This window comes from Epinephelus lanceolatus, chromosome 22 (genome assembly GCF_041903045.1).
Source record: "Epinephelus lanceolatus isolate andai-2023 chromosome 22, ASM4190304v1, whole genome shotgun sequence".
NCBI lineage: Eukaryota > Metazoa > Chordata > Actinopteri > Perciformes > Serranidae > Epinephelus > Epinephelus lanceolatus.
Window position 1 is genome coordinate 30,285,580 of NC_135755.1, and position 18,673 is coordinate 30,304,252.

Consider the following 18,673-nt stretch of genomic DNA (forward strand, 5'->3'; position numbering starts at 1 on the left):
CTAATGTGGTGGCAATGTCAGAGGCTTAATTAGGATTTATTGTCTATGTCAAACGGCAACTGTGGCAGATTATAGGCTATACTAGCACAGTGATTCCCAAAAAATGGGGTCAGGGAATCCCCAGGCATCCTTGAGGAGGGACAAAGTTCTGGGGGGTTCCCAGAAAAGGGGGAACATGCTGTTACAATTAGAATTCACTGGAAATTATCCAATTTCCAACATTTATGAGTGAGAAACGATATAAAAAATGTGTCACTTGTTACAAACAAGGTGATACAAATTACTCTAAGATCTTAAAGTAGCCCACAGTATGCTCAAAGTGTACTTAATTACCCCCTCCCGACTACCCCAAGCACCGCAGAACTCATACCAATCAGAAAAATCAAGCTACTCATCAAGCAGAAATGTTAATTTGCCCCCCTCCAAGAAGAATTTGATAATAGAATGTTGGTTAAGACATTTTTCAAGCAAAAATGTCAAACATTTATAGGTTCCAGCTTCTCAAATGAAAGAATCTGATGTTTTTCTTTGTCATTTATGATAGTAAATAAAGAATCATTGGATTTTGGGCAATTGGTTGGACAAAAGACGCCATTTAAAAACATCACTTAGGGCTCTGGGAAATCGTTATGAGCATTTTTCACAATTTTTTTTTTTTTTTTAATTTTTTAGACTAAATGATTTATCATGAAAATAATTGCCAGATTATTTGGTAATGAAAATAATCATTAGTTACAGCACAGATTGACACTAGAGATGTCCATGATCAAACATTAATCAGTCAACCGCCAAGAATATTTTTGACCTGTAACACATGTCCATCTATAGGTTTATTTGCTACTCTTCTGTCTGTTGCACTGCACACCAAACAAGTGCAGGTGGGAGCTAGCTAGATGTGCCAGTCATTCAATGTTTAGCGCTAGTAATGCCGTCCTGGCCCAACAGCACTGCTGTGGAAAAATTGTGCCCACCCTTCGGTTTTCCACCAGGTCATCCTGGTGAGTAAGCAGCTCAATTTTAGCTGCAAACCCTTCTAAGCATTGAAAACTATGTTATCACTCTTAGCTCTGTTAGCACTGCTAACAGTGTCAGCACAGCTAATGCTGCTAATGTATTATTATTATTTCACGCCATTTTTGTGTGTTTTTTTGTTTTCGTAAAAAAATTAACCAATTAGTTATGTTTTAATGGGTATTAACCAAAACTGACATTCCAAATTTACACTACGAATTGATGCAGAAAATGCACAAATTAGTGCAAAAAAAAATCAGTCAATTGAGTGTTTGATACTACCCCCAAACCCTCTGTTTCATGTGTCCCCCCTCCCCAACTTTGAAATCAGACTTAAAGATTTCGTAATGAACTGCAGCTGTGTTTTCACCCTAAATCAACTAAGCCTCCGAAACAGTCTCTGAAACCACATTGTGAGCAATTTGCCATTGGCTGATGAAACTGTCTGCAGAGAGACAATTTAAAGACTGAAGGAGAGTTTGGGACCAACATCTTAACAGTAAACAGCTACGCTCTGAAGTATATCCTGCATCCTAACTAGTATACTTTGATTTTGCTTCCCCCCACTGCTCTGTGCTGCTGCAGTGATCTAAAATAGACCACCTCTCAGTTCTGCAGTACCTACTTCCACTCCCCAGGGGTCTCTCTACCCACGCCTGCCTGCGCAATAATGGCTCACGCAGTCTGAGGAGGTGTGTGCGTGAGCATACTGTATATGAACAGTTGTTTGTGCATGGGAAAGAGGGCCGCTGTGGAAGAAGGTAATGAGAATTGAACAGAGAAAAAAGGAGTGGAATGAATGATAGTTGGCAGATGGATGGAGATGCATATAGAGGACGAACAGCATGTAAGAGTAGGTGGTTCCAATGTAATGCATATGACTCAGTGCCATTTAAATGCTGCAAACAGAGCTCTGTGTTCATGTGAGTGAGAATGGAGTGCAGGTCATATGCAGGAAATTACATGTTAATAGATGTTTTCATCTTTCTATAATATATAATTGCCAGTAATGATTCTTTTTATTACCTGCAATAAAATCTTAATTAACCCTACGGGGGGTGGAGACATTTTTTAAAAAACAATTCCCAGTAGCTTCTAGTGACTTAAAACCATCTGTAGCAGCACCAAACCCTTCTCAGAACTGTACTGCAGCATGTTAGTGTGACCAATTACATGCATGTGTTCACACCAAACTTAAGATTAGTCAGGTACCCCTCTGCCTTCCGGAAAGGCAGTGCAGCAATTACAGTGCACCACGCACACACACACACACAACCCTATTTTAGAGATGACATGGGCACTCCGCAGCAATCACTGAAGTCGAGCAGGAGGAGGCAGACGGAGAGAGGAGAGGGAAAGATGGAGGGGGAAATGAGAGGGGTGAGGTGGGTGGGGTTGCTGAGAAAAGGCGATCAAAATAATAACAGAGTGAAGGGAAAATAGTGGGAGGCAGCAGTCCTTAGCGAGATGAATCAATCCTGTGTGCGTGCATGTTCTTCTCCTACTGCTGCATCTGCTATCTCGTCCACAAATCTGACTAAACCTCCTCCCTCTTTAAACTTTTCTTGTTTGAATCCCACTGAGGCAGCCACTTCCAGTAATCCTATGAAGGGTCCATTTTATCATCCAAGTAATGGTTGATCATGAGTATCAACTGGAGAGACGTATTTCTCCCTCTGGTGGCAGCTGTTGCACACTGCGGCCAGCAAACTACAATTCCTTCTCCTCCTTTGCTCCTCTATGGAATGTTTCCTTCCTTTTTTGCTTCCATCACTGTTTTCTTCATCAGTTTCCCTTGTGTTATTCATGTATTCATTCTTTTGTGCTCACTTCTTTCCCTCAAACTACTCTTCTTCTCCAATTGTCCTTCCCTTTCTCTCAAACAATCATTCATCCACATTTCCTTACATCCTTTTTCTTACCCTACGTCCATTTTGATTCCTTTCTCCCCAAATCCTTCCATGCCCTGTTCTCTCCTTGCATCTTCATTACCTCCTTCTTGCTCCCCAGTTCCCTCCTTTTTCCATTATTTCTTCATTAGCGTTTGCTCTTTCTTCCTTTGTCCTACTTTCCTCCATTCCTTTCTCCACAATTTTCTCTTTTTATTCATCCACTCTTCTGCTCTTATTTCTTCCCTTCATCCAAAGTCTATTTCTTCCTCCTACATTCCTCTCACTTGCCCCCTTAAATCCCTCCTTTTGTTTTGTTCACCTTCGCTCCATTTAATCCTTCCATCCTTCTTCATTGCCTGGTAACAGAGTGAGTATATTACTAGGAGATTAAATGTGGTACATTGTGACACAGGCACTGCCATCCATTACTACACACACAGTCTGACTCAGTGTATAGTGGAGGAAGTAATGAATGCTAAAAGTGAAGAGTGTGTGTACAGTATGCAAATGTCTGTGTATTCTTTCTCCGACAAACACAAGTGAGTGACAACATCCTCATCAACAGCCCAAAAATGACGGTGCAATCGACAAACAATGGCTTTGTGCATCTACTCAAAACAAAAAGATGGACAAGGGGAAAAAAAAACGAAGTGATGGAAACCACGGAGAGCAGAATGTGATGTGATGAATGAGAAGTATGTAGAGCCAACGGGAAAGTAATCCGACTAAGTTCTGTTGGACAGGTTTTTTTTGTGTCATCCACACTGCACTGTCAGAGAATCTAAATTCCTCCGTGTCCTGCTTGTTTGTTTGCATCTGTTTGCGCTCGGATCCTTGGAGAAATAAGTCATTCTGAGTGAACCACTGAAACTTCTCCCTTCTCGCTCTCCTCCCCACCAGCTAAAGCCTGTTCTGCATGAGAATGGGGGGATAGATTAAACAGCTGGGCCCTCGTCTTCTCCCTCACTGCCATTATCGCACTCACTCCACTCCCAAGACTATTCCCTTTGCCTGATGTGAAAGACGGCGAAACAATACTATCGGACCTGGCGCTCAAGGAAATCCGATAAACAAGAGAGTGAGAAATAAACCAGCAAATCAAACACTGGCTTTAAACTGTTGAGGCATATATTCTTTCTGTAATGACCAACATTGACCAATGGACATCAGTGGCTAGGGTGTGTTTTTGTGCAGATTAACATCACCTTAAAGGGGCATTCCACTGATTTCACATGTCAAAGTGAAAGCACTAGTCAAGGGTCATCTCAGCTTGGGCTTCAGACAAAAAAGGTATAATTAAAAGCCCACATAATAATCTTGAGGTGTTGAATTTTGAAAGCTGTGGGTGCTTAACAGTCAGGAAGTGTCCAATGAAAGATGTTTTTGGTTGCATGATAGGAAAGATATTAGTGTTTTTTTGCTTGACCCTACCCTCTGAACCAAATGAATCTGTGAGATGTTTGATTTGCTCTGTCAGATGTGTCAACAGGTTGGCAACAGGTCAGTAGCCCACATGCTCCGTTCTATTAAAACGGTGCGTTGGTTAAATGGCCCGTTCGGTTGGTATTCGGATAGCTTTACTGGTATAATGCAATAGCACCACCCAGCGGTGAAACCTGTGTACACGTTTACACGAAAAAAATAACCCACTCTAAACGTTTCAAGATTTTTGTACACAAACTCACCCCTAATACACATAAAAATAGTCATACATTTCAAAACAAAATGTATTAGTGTGGATGTAGCGACAGACATATGTCCAGCTGACTTGGCCCTCTTCAGGCCAGTCACAACTGTTTATCTAATGTGGTGCTTGATTGAGACGATGACCGAAAACTTGTGGATTCTTTGTGCTAAATACAAAATGTGTGATGACACCATTTTTGGCTCGTGCACCCTTGCAGCGGGGACAGTACAGTGAGCATAAACCTAGCTTAGTAAAGAAAAGCGCTGTTGAGGCATTTTCGAAAACAACCAAAATGGCCGCAGCTTATGGCAAAAACAAGAACAAGAACAAGAACACTCGTTTACAGACATATTGATGCTACACCATCACAGCTCATCTCTGCATGCTGGAATCTGTTAACATTTGTGCGGTGGTCAGCACTACTGTCCACTTGTATCCATGAGCATTTTGGTCTACAACTGTTGATAACGCCCCTTAGAGATGAACTGAAAGGTTCCACATTAACTCACATTTGCAGCCTGACCCATTTTAGGTACTAAAAGTCAGGATATCTTGCTGCTATTGCTTTGATCTGGAGCATTCTTTTCCTTTCTCTTGTTTGTGCATTTGTATCATTTGATTTTGAGCAGGTACATATAAACATCATATCTCAGTCACAATAAACTGGGTGAATAAAATAACTCTGTGATGCATATAATATGGGATAATATGGTAATACATAGACTTTGATAAATAGCTCTTAACATTTTAGACTTGTATCTTTCTCAGGGACAGTCATTCAGAATACAAGTATGTGTTAATGATCTACTTCAGCTGTAATTCATTTCACCAGGCATTCAGGCCTAGGTTTTCACCAGGCATACTGTATAATTGGTGAACATATGGGCAAAAACCTTGTGTATTCTAATTATAGGTGCATATAAATAGCTTAACTTAATTTAAGCCAAGCACCCGAGCCGACTGTGTGCAAGTAAATATCAGAGGCTGGTCCAAACTTATCCACACTAGTGCTGTATGTTTGGTCAGCCAACATGCCTGCGGCTCTGGACCCCCTGAGGCCCAAAATGTCTGAAACACTGGTGTGGTGTCTTCAGTGTGCAAGCCAGAAACCTATCCGTCCTCCTCCTGCGCCCCATGTTTCGCGCCTGGAGCATCGGCTGGATTAACCGCCATGATGGGACCTGTCCTGGGTAGGTATCACAGCTGCTGTGCTAGGGGCAAGGCAAGGGCACACTGATTGACTGGCACCTTGGGGAGACACAAAGCAAGGTGGAGGACGGCTGAGAGACCTGTGCGGCGTGCTTGGAGTGTAGAGTGTCTTGTTTCTGTGTCTGTCTGGAGAACTGGATTCTAGTGTGCTGATAATCTGGCATATGAATCACACACCGTTCTGTCTCACTCCCTGTCTCCTTCTGTATCAGCACATATGTGTGCGTCTGTGTTAGTACACGTGAGTGTGTGTGGAGACTCTCCAAGGAGCCAACTGTATATCATGTAGCTCTGCAGGCAGCCAGATGCCCTTGTACAGGACACCCACATCGGAAATCCATCCACAAGAATGGAGATTACATTGGAGACGATTGGCCACCGGCCATCCCGCTCACCCTCCCTCTCACAGAAACCTCTCTCTGTCAAACTAGCCTCATTCTGTTTTTCATTAGGTAACTTTAGATGGATTGCTCTCATATCCACTGGATGTTTTGGAGCAGATGGGGAGAAAAAAACACCGGCCTATGCACTGTAACCCTGTGCTACTAAATGCATCCCTGCAGAAATATCCATCTTATCAAGCTATTTTTGTCTTTTCCTACAAGTCTTATTATCCACCTCGCATTTGTATATGAACCTGTCAAGTTGGCCAAGTTGCAGTTACAGTTTGCTAAAAGTAGGGGAGAGCAACAGTTTGTCTGGGAAAACATGGATGCTTCACACAGCACACAGACCACCTCCCCTGTCAGTTCATTCTTGAGTCCAAGTGGACGTTTGTGCCAAATTTGATGAAATTCCCTCAAGGCCCTCTTGAGATATCTTGTTCACAAGTTTAAGATGGATGTAAGGCCACAGTGATCTTGACCTTTAATTTCCAAATTCTAATCAGTTTATCAGTGACCTGAAGTGGACGTTTGTGCCAGATTTATAGAAGTTCGTCAAAGTATTCTTGAGATATCGGGTTTACAAGAATGAGAGGGATGCAAGGTCATGGTGATCTTGACCTTTGATCACCAAAATCTAGTCCAATCATCCCTGACTCAAAATGGACTTCTGTGCAAAATTTGAAGAAATTCCCTCAAGGCGATCAAGAATGCGAAAGATGGACGGACAGACAACCCGAAAAACATAATATCTCTTGCTACAGCTATTGTCAGCGCAGGCATAACAATCTGCCTGCAGCATTCAGATAGATATTTCAAACTGTTTCAGTTATTTACTAGGGTGTCAGTAACATGACAGAATAAGAAAGATTGTTGTACCAAAATCAAGAAAAATGATACATGATTGCTTGAATATTCTTAGTGCACAGGCAGATTTCTTTCAAGAAAACACGACTTTAAGGGCTCAAAAATGGATAAAATGTACATTAAAAAGATGCCATTTTTGCAGTGCATTGTTTCATTAAAGCCAAAGATTGCAGCAAGTTGTGTTTCTTCATGTGAAACGCGCGGGAAAAGAAAGCGATTTATCTACCCACCGCATTCCTTTGTTCAATGTAAATACATCACCCACCGCTCGTGTCGGCATGCACTTGAAACAAATATCTCACTGTTTTAACTGCTTGCTCATCTATGCGGAAGTTATCAATCCAACGCGCTCGTTTTCATTTCTTCCCCACTCTTTTCTTGCTTCGACAGGATCCTCACCACCTTTCATCTCAGCCACGGTGGATTTGTGCGAGGGTGGCTGCCGGAGTGAGCCAGAGAAAGCCCCACCACTCGTGTGGAAATCAAAGTTGTCACTTCTCTAATTACCTAAAGCAATCTTTTCCCTCTCCTTCTCTGCACTACTTAGCTGAGTCTCCTCTCTCTCTCTCTCCTCATCATTACTTTCTTTACTATTTCTCTGTTCTCTCTCTCCCTCTCCATCATCCCATAGCCACAGGCCAATAATTGGAGATACCTTCCAACTGTGCGAGATCCAATCAGAAGGAGGCTCAGAGCACCAGAGGCCCAATAAGAACCCGCAGAATGAAGGGGAAACTGTCATCAGTGACAAGTGACTGAGCTGGATGACCTCAATTAACTCTCTCCGACTTTTTTTGCTGTACTTTCTTGAATATAATGACGAGTAAAACACAAATACAAACTATGACAAATGTCAGTTATGCATTGTAACAGATCAATGTCCTGAGAGGACTAGCGGTTGCAGGGTTTTTTGCTTGGGGGTGTTATTAGACTTTAAAAACTCCACCAATAACTACAAGAAAAATAATGACCATGTTTAATTCAAGTGTTCAGTTAGCCAATACACATTAAATTAGAATGACTCAGCTACCTTATGGTATTCATGCATTCATTTTCTGTAATCACTTATCCTGTTCCTGGGGTCGGGAGGTGGGGTACACCCTGAACAGGTCGCCTGACTATTGCAGGGCTAACACATAGAGACGGACAGCCACTCATGCTCACATTCACACCTACAGTCAATTTAAGGGGGAGAACAACCAATCTCCGCACAGAGGGGCTCCCCCACCCCGGCCTGTATTCAAATACGTACTGAAATAAAACACAAAAGTGTAGAAATAAGTAATAAGATATAGTAAAGCATCAAATCAATCAAAGTTCTAATCAAAGAGAAATTAACTGGCAGATTAGTGGATAATGAAAATAATCAACTGCAGCCTAATCTAGATTTCAGTCAATCTAGTTTTGGTGCGAGTTGCTGAGTATTGGATATATCAGCCGAAGAGATGTTTCTAATATAATGGAAGAAGATGGCACTTGACTTGTGGTGCTCAAAGTGCCCAAAACAAGCAAACAAACATTTAAAAAAAAACTCAACAGCAACATCTCGTTCCAGAAATCATGATCCGATTGCTGAAGATATTCCACAAACCTCGTTGTGAACATGTTCACGTAGGAACTATTTTCTTTCTGCCGATGCACACCCACCAACCTCATCACCAGGCAAAAGGAAGTGTGCACCTACTGCTAGCTCACCTGACACCACTGAGCTTGCTATAGTTACAGCTCAGTCGAGGTTAATTAATGTTTATATCTTGCGCTGTAATGAGCACAAGCCACTTGTCTATGAGTAGATTCATGCTTCCTTCTGTGTGGTAATACATTTGGCAGGTGTAGTTTGGTCAAAATCACGTAGGAAAAAAGCAAGCACTCTCAAAATAAATCCCCTCGAAAGTTGTACGGACAAAAACAGCGACAAAGGGAAAAATGCCAGCACTTACAAATGTCCTTATGTATGTGTATGTATATGTATGTCATGACATACTGAAGACGGCTTCCTGTCGAAACGTCTGTGTTTCTCGTACTGCCACCCAAGTTGGTTTATTAAATTTACCAAAAGGACATTTGTGAGGTGTAGTTTGGTCGACAGAAAATAGTTCCTACATGAAACTGCTCACAATAAGGTCTGTGGATGATCTTAAGTAACTGGGTTGTGATTTCTGGAAATAAATAAATAAATAAATAAATAAACAAATGGTGCTTTGAGCACCACAAGCCGAGTGCCATCTAGTTCCATTATATTGGAGAGAAGGCAGACATCTCTACAGCCGATATCTCCAACGCTCTGCAACTCACACCAAAACAAACGAGATTTAGAAAAAAAATATAGAATTTTGCTTTGGGGGTGAACTGTAAGGAATCGATGTTAACAGTAGCAGTAGAAATTGCATTTTTTCTTAACATTATTTTGAACATTTATGCTCCTAAAATGGAAGTCAAATCAAGCAGAACTAACCCAACGTTAAGCTTAATGACAGGCTATAAGGGTAACTCAGTAGATTAGGCCATACTGCCCGGTGCTGCTGCAGCACTGCATGTAGTAATTACCGTAAGCACCATTAATGACAGTAATGACAACAATGAAGCTAACAGACAAATGAGCCTAGCTTACAGAATACAGCGGTGCTCCTCCTGAACAATAGGACGGTACAGATGGTTTCTGAGTCCACACTGTGCTCTGTGCATCACCCCGCGAACTCATCTACCATCTTCTGCTCGGTGAACCACCAATGTCACGTAGAGCTGCTTCGATACTCCTTGCTCCGAGGCCCGAGCTAGTGAAGTGAAATCTAGTCCACGCTCAGCTAAAGTCCATCTGCCTCCAGCCATTTGTCTGACTGTGTTGTCTTGTATAGAGTGCACCCCTCTCCTGTCCTAATCCTGTTGCTCTCCCCTACTTTTAGCATTTTAACTGGCACTGCTGAGTGCTCATATTGCTTTTGCCAAAAGGGAAGAGGGAAGCAGTTCAGCACCCCCTCCTCACATTGTCTCTTTATCTTCCTTGCTTATTCACAAATGCTTTTCTTTCTCCCGGAGCATGGAGGTCGCAAAGACAAAGATGGATATCTAGAACAGTGGAGAGATGATAAAGGGGTAGGAGGAAGGAAAGAGCTTTGTTGACCCCTTTTCTTTGACCATTTTTCCGAGGAGTAAGAACAATTTAACAGCTCAGTCGGAGGAGCTGGATCTGACCTCGCTGGCACAAAGAGTCTCTCCTGAATACACGTCTCTCTTCTTCCCTCCCTCTCTAATGGTCAGCCTTCACGCTGAACAGATCTCTGAAACACCTTACAGAATGAAAACAGGGAATGACAATAGCCCTCTCTTTGTGCCTTGTGTATCTTTCTTTGATTGATTTATGATCGGTATTAAGTGGCGTGTCGGTCTACTCAAAATGACTGCCGTGTCTCAATGTATTTCAATAGAGAGACATTTTGTAATAAAGTAGCTGTAATAGTAGTTATGAAATTATTACTGTGCCAGGCTACTGTCCATTGTGTCTGTGCGTGCATGCATGTGAGGGGCGTGCTGTACCATACCGTACTGCGTAAATGTAATCTTCCCTGCTGTGATGCAATCCAATTTGTGGAGTGCTTATTATTCAGTAACATACAAAGCCTCATCCATCACAGCGGTGACAGCAGCCAGCTTCCAGCATGTATACTGGATCTGGTCCTCTTTTTTTTTTTTTTTTTCTCCAACCTTCTCCATCTCTCCCTCACTCCACCTCCATCATTTCCCAGCAAAGCATCTCAAACCCTCCGCTGTAGAGTATTGCTTTTCCTCTCCTCTATCTCCCTGCCGTCGACCCCTCCATCCATGCACGACCACCTCACCCCTGCCACTTCCTCTCTCCAATTCCCAGTCAGAACCTAAAGCAAAGTGACAGCTTTATGGTAGATCTGCTGCCTGTAAATACTGACAAGTGAGAGCAGTAAGTGTGGAAGAAAGACGCTGCACTGTGTGCTCTTATTGGTCGTAACGGCACGGTTATGAGGCAGCAAAATATGGTAATCACAGCCAATACGCTGCGATGGTGACAATATAACAACGGTTGTAAAATGCATGATTATCTAAAGCTCGGGGGGTGGGGGGGTGGGGGGGGGACTTCGCAATGAAGTCCAAATGCCAAGTGTGGTATAAACCCACAGGAAACGGGTGGATTTTTTCCAAAGCTCCCTTCTTACCGTAATGTCATAATCTGCTGTGGTGAATGACTATAATCAGAAAAAAGTTAATGTGAGGCAATTTGCAAAGAGAAGATGATCATGAGATCGATGGGGGGGGTGCAAGACAAAGCAGAGACAAAGCTGGGCAGTCAGGTATTCAGGTAACATATGAGAACATAAAAGGGACCGTGTATGTATACATCCGTACATAAATAGCCACGTACACATGGTATATTCAGCCTCATTCTCTCCCTTGAAGCGCTTTATTCTCCTGCTCTGATTGTTCGGGAGGCAGTAGCTGCTGCAAGGGTGGCTGGCTCCTTATAAGAGGGGGATTAATGCTGTAGCAGGCCCCCGCTCACTAAATCTAACATTCCCTCAGTGTGTTTTAACCACAGACTGTATATAAAGATGGACGACGCGTCTCCTCGTTCTCCCACTGTACAAAAATGGAGTCAAATATTCCAGATACAGCCATCTCCATCTTGTGCTTTTAGAGCCAGAGTCTGTGCAGTAGTAATCAGGAAGTCGAGCCACAGTGTCAAGTTCCCGCCCAGCGTCCAACCAAGTTGCGAGCAGCAACACCAATTGACACACACAGCTGTAAATCATGATGTCACACTCTCTTTTTATAGCATTTAATAACTCATTAAAACCTAACTTATTAAAATATTAGTGTGATAAGAAATACCTAAAATGAAATAATCTTTGGGGAAATAATATTAGACTTTTACTTTGATTTTTTTAGTTTGGCCCATGTCCCATCTCTTAACATGAAGGGGGTGGGGTTTATGACCTATACACAATAATTATAAACAAAGACGGGTGCACAGAAAACTGGCTCACAGGCAAATGTCATCATGATAACCACAAGATTTGACTAATATGGGATTTTTACGATACAAATATTGATAATTCTGAATTGATATTGCTGTTAGTTGACTGAATGAACCAATATTGACTGAGCAGCTCTGTATTGATGTGCACTTCAACTGAAAATCAAATGTAAGATGTGTTACAGCACAGCCTTTGCTGCATCATTAGCAAGCAAACTCTGGGAAAATCACAACAGCAGAACCAAAACCTTATGAATTAACTTTTCATGTCAGTGACACTCGTTAAGACGAGACTATGGAGCTTTTGAAAAAGGCAATTACACATTGCTCCACTTATACTTGAAAGTTTGAATTGATTAGCAGTAAAACACCATTATTTAATTAAATACACTCATGTCACTACAATCTTACTTGATCTGGTATGACCAGCAGCTTATGGTGGCTAATGTTTGCAAACTTTAGGTACCTTTTGCTCAGTGAGCTCACTGACTTTGCGACTTTTTCTACTTGTGCTACAGTGATCACATTATAACCTCATGACAACTGTAACTTTTGCCGTTTACCCACAGCTGCTACAACAGTAGCAGGAATAAAGTCTGCCACTGATCCTACCAGATAAAGTAAGGCCGTAGAAGCAAAATCCCTGAATTTAATCAGCTGAGGAAGTGTGTGTTTCATTTAATAAGAGTTCAACTTTTCAATTTTCATCATTTTTTATTTTAATTAATGATCTGTGAGGTTGCTGCGAAATAATTTGTGATGCAGAAGCTAGCAACACCTGATGCTGAGCAGAGGGCGGTTTACTCCTGCATTATGTGTGAGGTTATGATAAGTGGATGAGTCAGAGGATTATCCTAACCTAGGCCACCTGCTATATTAATGAACATTCTGTTGAAGCAGTTGTCTTTGGGATAGATGTTGCTTTACTTCTCTAACAAGAGGAAGATGATGTAATCTGATAACGAATTAGTTTTAATGCAGAACAGTAATGAGGATGCTATGTCCAGGCTGTGTGTTGAGCTGAAAATAACGCACACTCTTTCGCCAAACAAAAACAAAATCAGAAATTCTTCAAGGCATGGTATAAAATTGCCAGTAAACCACTGCAGCCTAAAAAATTTGTCACATCACCGCAGATGACCAGTAAATAAAGGGAGTCGGATGTGAAATGGTACAATTATAGTCCATATGGCACTGCTGCTAACATCTGTGGCCAGGTTGAGGTGCTCAGTGTGACACAGGGATGTTTTTATTGAGCCAGTCTGCCATTTTTGGGGGATGTGGGACGTGGGGTGGGCCAATAACTGTTGCTGCAGGACCCACCGGGGACACCTGACACACTGGATTAGCTGGCTGGGCGCTCCTCTGACACTTTTTGTCTGTTCTCTATCCATCAAATGCATACATGCACACACACACAGACACACATGAAAAAAGGACGACACACACACACGATGTCATGCGCGCAGATAGATGCGTGCACTGTCTCACGTAGAATCAGACAAGGAGCAAAAAAACACACACACGCTCCCTGAGGACTACAAACATCACTTTGTGGGACATCAGGAGACGTGTTGCTTTGCCGTTTAACGTGCCTGACCCGTGACGACCATGTTTGCTGTCAACATCCTGTCTCTCCAAATCATCACCTTGCAATGGCCTTCTGTTTATATGTTGCCTGCTGGCAAGCCCAGGCTGTAAAGCGATGCAAGCGCTTCCCAATCTAAGCCTTAATTACAGTGTCTGTAAATACGTATGTGTCTAAAAAAGATACAGAAAAATAACCTGTCACTGTCTCTCATGTGTGAGGTGACAGATTTACATTGTCTTTATTCCCTATGGGAGCTTTTACAGTTGTTAGGCCAGGGTCTACGCTGAGGATAAATCCCACACGTAAGTCTCTGTACGCACAAAGCATTAGACAGGGCTCAATACTGCAACAGCATCCCTACGAGACTGCCTGATGTGGGTCACAACAGTCCCTGTGGGGAGGGAGATTTCACAGGAAACTGCATGTCCTTGTTCTGTTAGAGGAACTAGACAAACTTGGCACCTGTAATACTTTACAGAACACCCCATTGGAGGTATCTTTCATGACAACTTGCTCTATTTTCTTCCAAATCTGGCTACATGGACATTTTAAGATTCAGTGTTCCACAGGGACAGCATGCCGATGATATTGCATAATGTAAGCATCAAGAAATGAAGTCAGTCTCAATGTGTCGTGAGTATAGAGTATTTTGTCCCATTTAGACAATCAGAAGAAGTCTAAATCTCCAATCTGGGTCACAGGAACTTGATTCAACGAGGGAGCCCACCCCCCCTTTTTCTTTCCCCTCTCTATGAAATATTACCTCACTCTCTCTCTTTACACACCTCCTGTCTCAGTTAGGAAGTTGACACCCCCCCCCCCAGCCCCTCACTCACTCTTTCCCCTACGTATTCCTCCGCCCTCTTGTGCCTCAGCGTCATCCGAGGTTTTGCTCTCCTAATGTGTAACATCTCTGTTTCCCCAGGACGCCGCCCTGCCAGACGATGATGACTGGAACCTTCAAAGCCTGTGCCGGAGCCATCAAAGCGGGCGCCCGAAAATAGTTTGAGTGTATCTAGCTCACATAAATGACTCAAAGCTATAGCTTTTCTACACACCAACCAAGTACGCCCCCCCCCCCCGAATCCATTTTCTTTCTTCAGCCCCCTTAACCTCCCTAAACTTAAGATGGGCTCCAGCCCCCAGCAGACAAACACAAAACTCAACAAACAACAACAAACGAACACTCTTCAATTCTTGATCAAGAAGAGGAAAAGGAAAGAAATGTTTGACAAAGACAACAACAGTGGCAATGAGGGCGGAAGGGAAGAGGAATAAAAGGAATACAATATGGGCTGAGCATTATTGTTTCTTGATGAAACAAAACATAGATTTGGATGATGACATTCACTTGCCGATGTTAACAGGCTGCTTTGCTGTTAGTTTCTGAGAGCTCAGCGCTATTGTTAGTTGAAGGCTCCTTTTTTTGGAGTGTGTGCTTTTGCAAAAAGGGCTGCATTTCCATCATAATAACAGCTGAAAAGAGTGAACTGTCACAGAGCGCTTCCTCTTCTGCCTGTGATGCGTGCCCCTCAGTCCGGCCTCGCCACACTGACGGATGAGCAAGAGAATGCTCTTCTCTCAAAGCCAAAACAAAGCCTGAAAATATGGGATCACTGCTGTGAAAGAGAATGTCACAGTCCCATTGCTCTATATGTCAACTAGAGTAAATATCATGGCCACATTAGCAGCACTCTCCCTGCTGTTTGAAACAATGACGATACATAGGCAGTGTTTTTAGACAATGGAGATGGAACGGGGATGGAGAGTTACCAGTCAGACAGCATCAGTGGAGAATAAAACACTGGTAGGCAAAATTGTTTGCAAATTTGTGAATGTACCAGAGCTCCAAAGCTTTGAAAACTCCTAGTTTTGCATACAGGTCATTAGTTTTCCATGTGATTATCAACACCGCTGGCAGGCAGCAGAGCCTGGCTTAGCCTGGTGTTTACCAAATGCAAACTCAGGACGGGAACACAAAATGTCTTCCTTTGAACAACCATGAACAAAGGGGAAACACAGTGGAGAGAGAAATTAACTGAGAGCTTCTGCGCAAACCAAAAATAGCCTCATAATTCAGGCCATAATAGAATATCATGATTATGGTTCAACAACAAGTGGGGGAATTAGCACACTCCCAGCAGTGACTCATCGGGTGTTTGCCCTGTTTTAATTCTGTATGTGTAATGATGTTGCGTCTGGAGCCGAGGCATGACTTGTAAACACCTCCACATACTTTCCAAACATCAAGTGTCCTCTTTCTGTATCCTGCCCAAAACCCATGTCACCAACCATGCCTGACTGGCATATTCACATTCTGCTGGCCTCGATTCAATGCTGGCTTTCACAGTGCCAGAAGCTACAATGGCACACTAACTGCAGAGAGCTGGATGCTCTTCGGTGGGAGATTGCTTGCCTCAGGAAGCCTGTTTGGCTCTTTTAGACCAGAACCTGTCTTAATCACCTAGAATAATGCAGGCGTGCTCTAAATATGAATATCCCGATAAATAAACCAGAGCCCTCACAGAATGTTCTATAAAAATCACTCTTAGTAGCACATGGGAGGCTGAATTAATGAATGATATTTCTTTTTTGAAGCTCCGTCTTTCTCTCTTCACTGTGTTACCCAGTTTATCGAAGAATTCAATACTGTGAAGGTTCAAATCCAACACTGAAAGCTCCCTTCCTCCCTCTTTCAGTCCTCAGACTGGGGCCTCTGTTCCTACCTGAGGGGAAACGTTCGATGACGGGCTGGTTGTCCACCTGTAGTGTGGCGTTGCCACCACTCCGTGTGAATCGCACTACGTGGTATTTGCCGTCGCTCACCATCACTGCACTCTCCTCGATGGTTATGTCGTCCGTTCCCACGTTGAAGATCACGCCGATCTTTCCCCGTTCCTATAGACAGAGGATGACAGAGAACATCATGAGAAGAATGTACCTAATTATAGAAAAAATTAAACTGCAGAGTGCACTTCGGACATTTCATCTCCTTTAAAAAAAATCCCCTTAACTTTAAGTTTTTGGGAAATTGATGTTTTGTAAGTGGGTATAACTAAAATTTCAATCAAGTCATCACAAGCTTTTTTTTTTTTTTTTTTTTTTAAAACTTTATTCATATTCTATTAAATAAAATTGCCTATCTCTCCATAACTAACAGCCCATTGGTTAACAGTTCAGATGACTCGTTAACTGTCTGTTCAATACTTTAATTTATGGCTAAACACTCTAATTACATTCCCTTCAGCCTCAGCTGTACTTTGTGTTTGATGCTAATTGGTCAAATGTTAGCACGCTAACATGTTAAGATGGCGAACATTATATCTGCCAAAAATTAGCATGTTAGTCTTGTATTCTACTAGACCAAAATCATTTGACACAAACCTAAAACCTCTCTTTGTTACTGATGTCCCATTTTACATGTTTAACTATCAATACCCAAAGATTCCCCCTTAGAATAACTAGTTTCCAGCTGGCATCACATAATGGGGATACTATTTTAAAAAAAGCAAATCATTATGTGTGTGTGAATGCACTGCACTGAAGCAATCAAATTGTGAATTAAACAGTAGTGTTACACTACAATGCAATACAATTACACTGCAGTCATCAAGCTGTGCTAATACACACGATTAGGTTTCTCCTTTGCTGCTCTGTAGCTAAATCTAAATATATTTTCCTTGAGTCACCAAAAAGGCCCTCACTGCCTGTAGTGTGATGATGCTGTGAGCATCAGATCTCACACACATCAGCCTGGCAAAAAACAGAGTACTTGTTGAGGACTCAGGCACCTTTAGTATTCATCAACCCAGTGACCCCCTCCCCTCTCCCATCTATTAGTGTTGACAGCCGCCCACTGCTTCGAGTTTATTACAGTCAACCGCCTACTCTACTCTCATCTCCCGCCATCTCTCTCCTCTCCCTCTGTGGTTCCTGTCCTCAGTCCCAGGAAAGGTCAAAGTCATTTACAGAGTTACAGTCTGCCAGAGAGGCGTAGAACAAGGGTGAGGGAGAGGGAGAAACAGACAGACTACATACCAGACAGCACCATTACACACTAATTCTCTGTCTGGCAGTAAATCTTCTGTTGTAGTTTTGTTCTGCACTGCCATAAGATCCAGAGCAGTAGTCTGGCGCCTACACCACTGGAAGAAACACTTCCTGGTTGTCACTACAGGTCAAGCTCATTTGCACAGTGGGGGGTCACTTCTGCACACTGCTACTATCAACCCACCGCAGCAACAACTCCATTGATCCCATTATCTCATTAGCTATGTGCATTTATTGTGCCACCTTCCATATGCCGAGATATTCAGAGGTGAACGCGTGGCTTTTGCTCACAGCGGTTTTCCATTATTCATGGCTGATTAAGTATTTAAAAAAAGGAAAATAAAACATCCTAATGTTAACAGAACTTAAAATAGCAAGTTAATTGAGTAAATAAGTGCAGAGGTTGTACAGTAAGTTAATGAGCGGTATAATCACAGCCAAATTTATGTGCATTCTAACCACTCTTTGGTGCTGTGTAAAGTGGTTACAGTATTCAGGCAAGGCCACAGTATGGCCATGCACTGATGACAACCTTAATTAGGGTATTAATTGAGCATGCTCAAATGGCTGTGCCAGTGAAAGTGCTGGTGGCCATGATTAATGCCGGAGAGAAATCAGCTGAATATAAGACACTGTCGAAATGAATAAGATGAATCAATGTAGGAGCACAACAGGAAACAAACTCTCCTACATGAACTACGTTATAAGACACAGTGGGAATAACGAGACCAATCAATGTAGGAGCACAACAGGAAATAGACTCTCCTACCCAAACTACGTTATAAGACAAAGCCAGAATAGATGAAAGAATCAATGTAGGGGCACAACAAGAAATAGACTCTTATACATGAACTACGTTAGACAAGGATGAGTTCCTCGGAGTGGACCTTGATGGACTGCCCAACAGATGATCTTATTCTGCAAAGAGGGTCTCAAATGGCAAAGTGCTTCCAGCTTCTTAGGCACTTAATCAATTGA

The 18,673-nt window shown here is 42.5% G+C and overlaps 1 protein-coding gene across 12 annotated transcripts in view; it reads right to left on the reverse strand.

Annotated features, from left to right (window-relative positions):
* Positions 1 to 18,673, reverse strand: part of nrxn2b (neurexin 2b) — an 835,675-nt gene that overhangs the window by 35,258 nt on the left and 781,744 nt on the right. For all 12 annotated transcript variants that reach the window (XM_078164201.1, XM_078164202.1, XM_078164203.1 and 9 more), the window contains one exon: positions 16,372 to 16,543. In XM_078164201.1, coding sequence (XP_078020327.1) covers positions 16,372 to 16,543 — 172 coding nt within the window. The remainder of the gene's footprint in view (positions 1 to 16,371; positions 16,544 to 18,673) is intronic.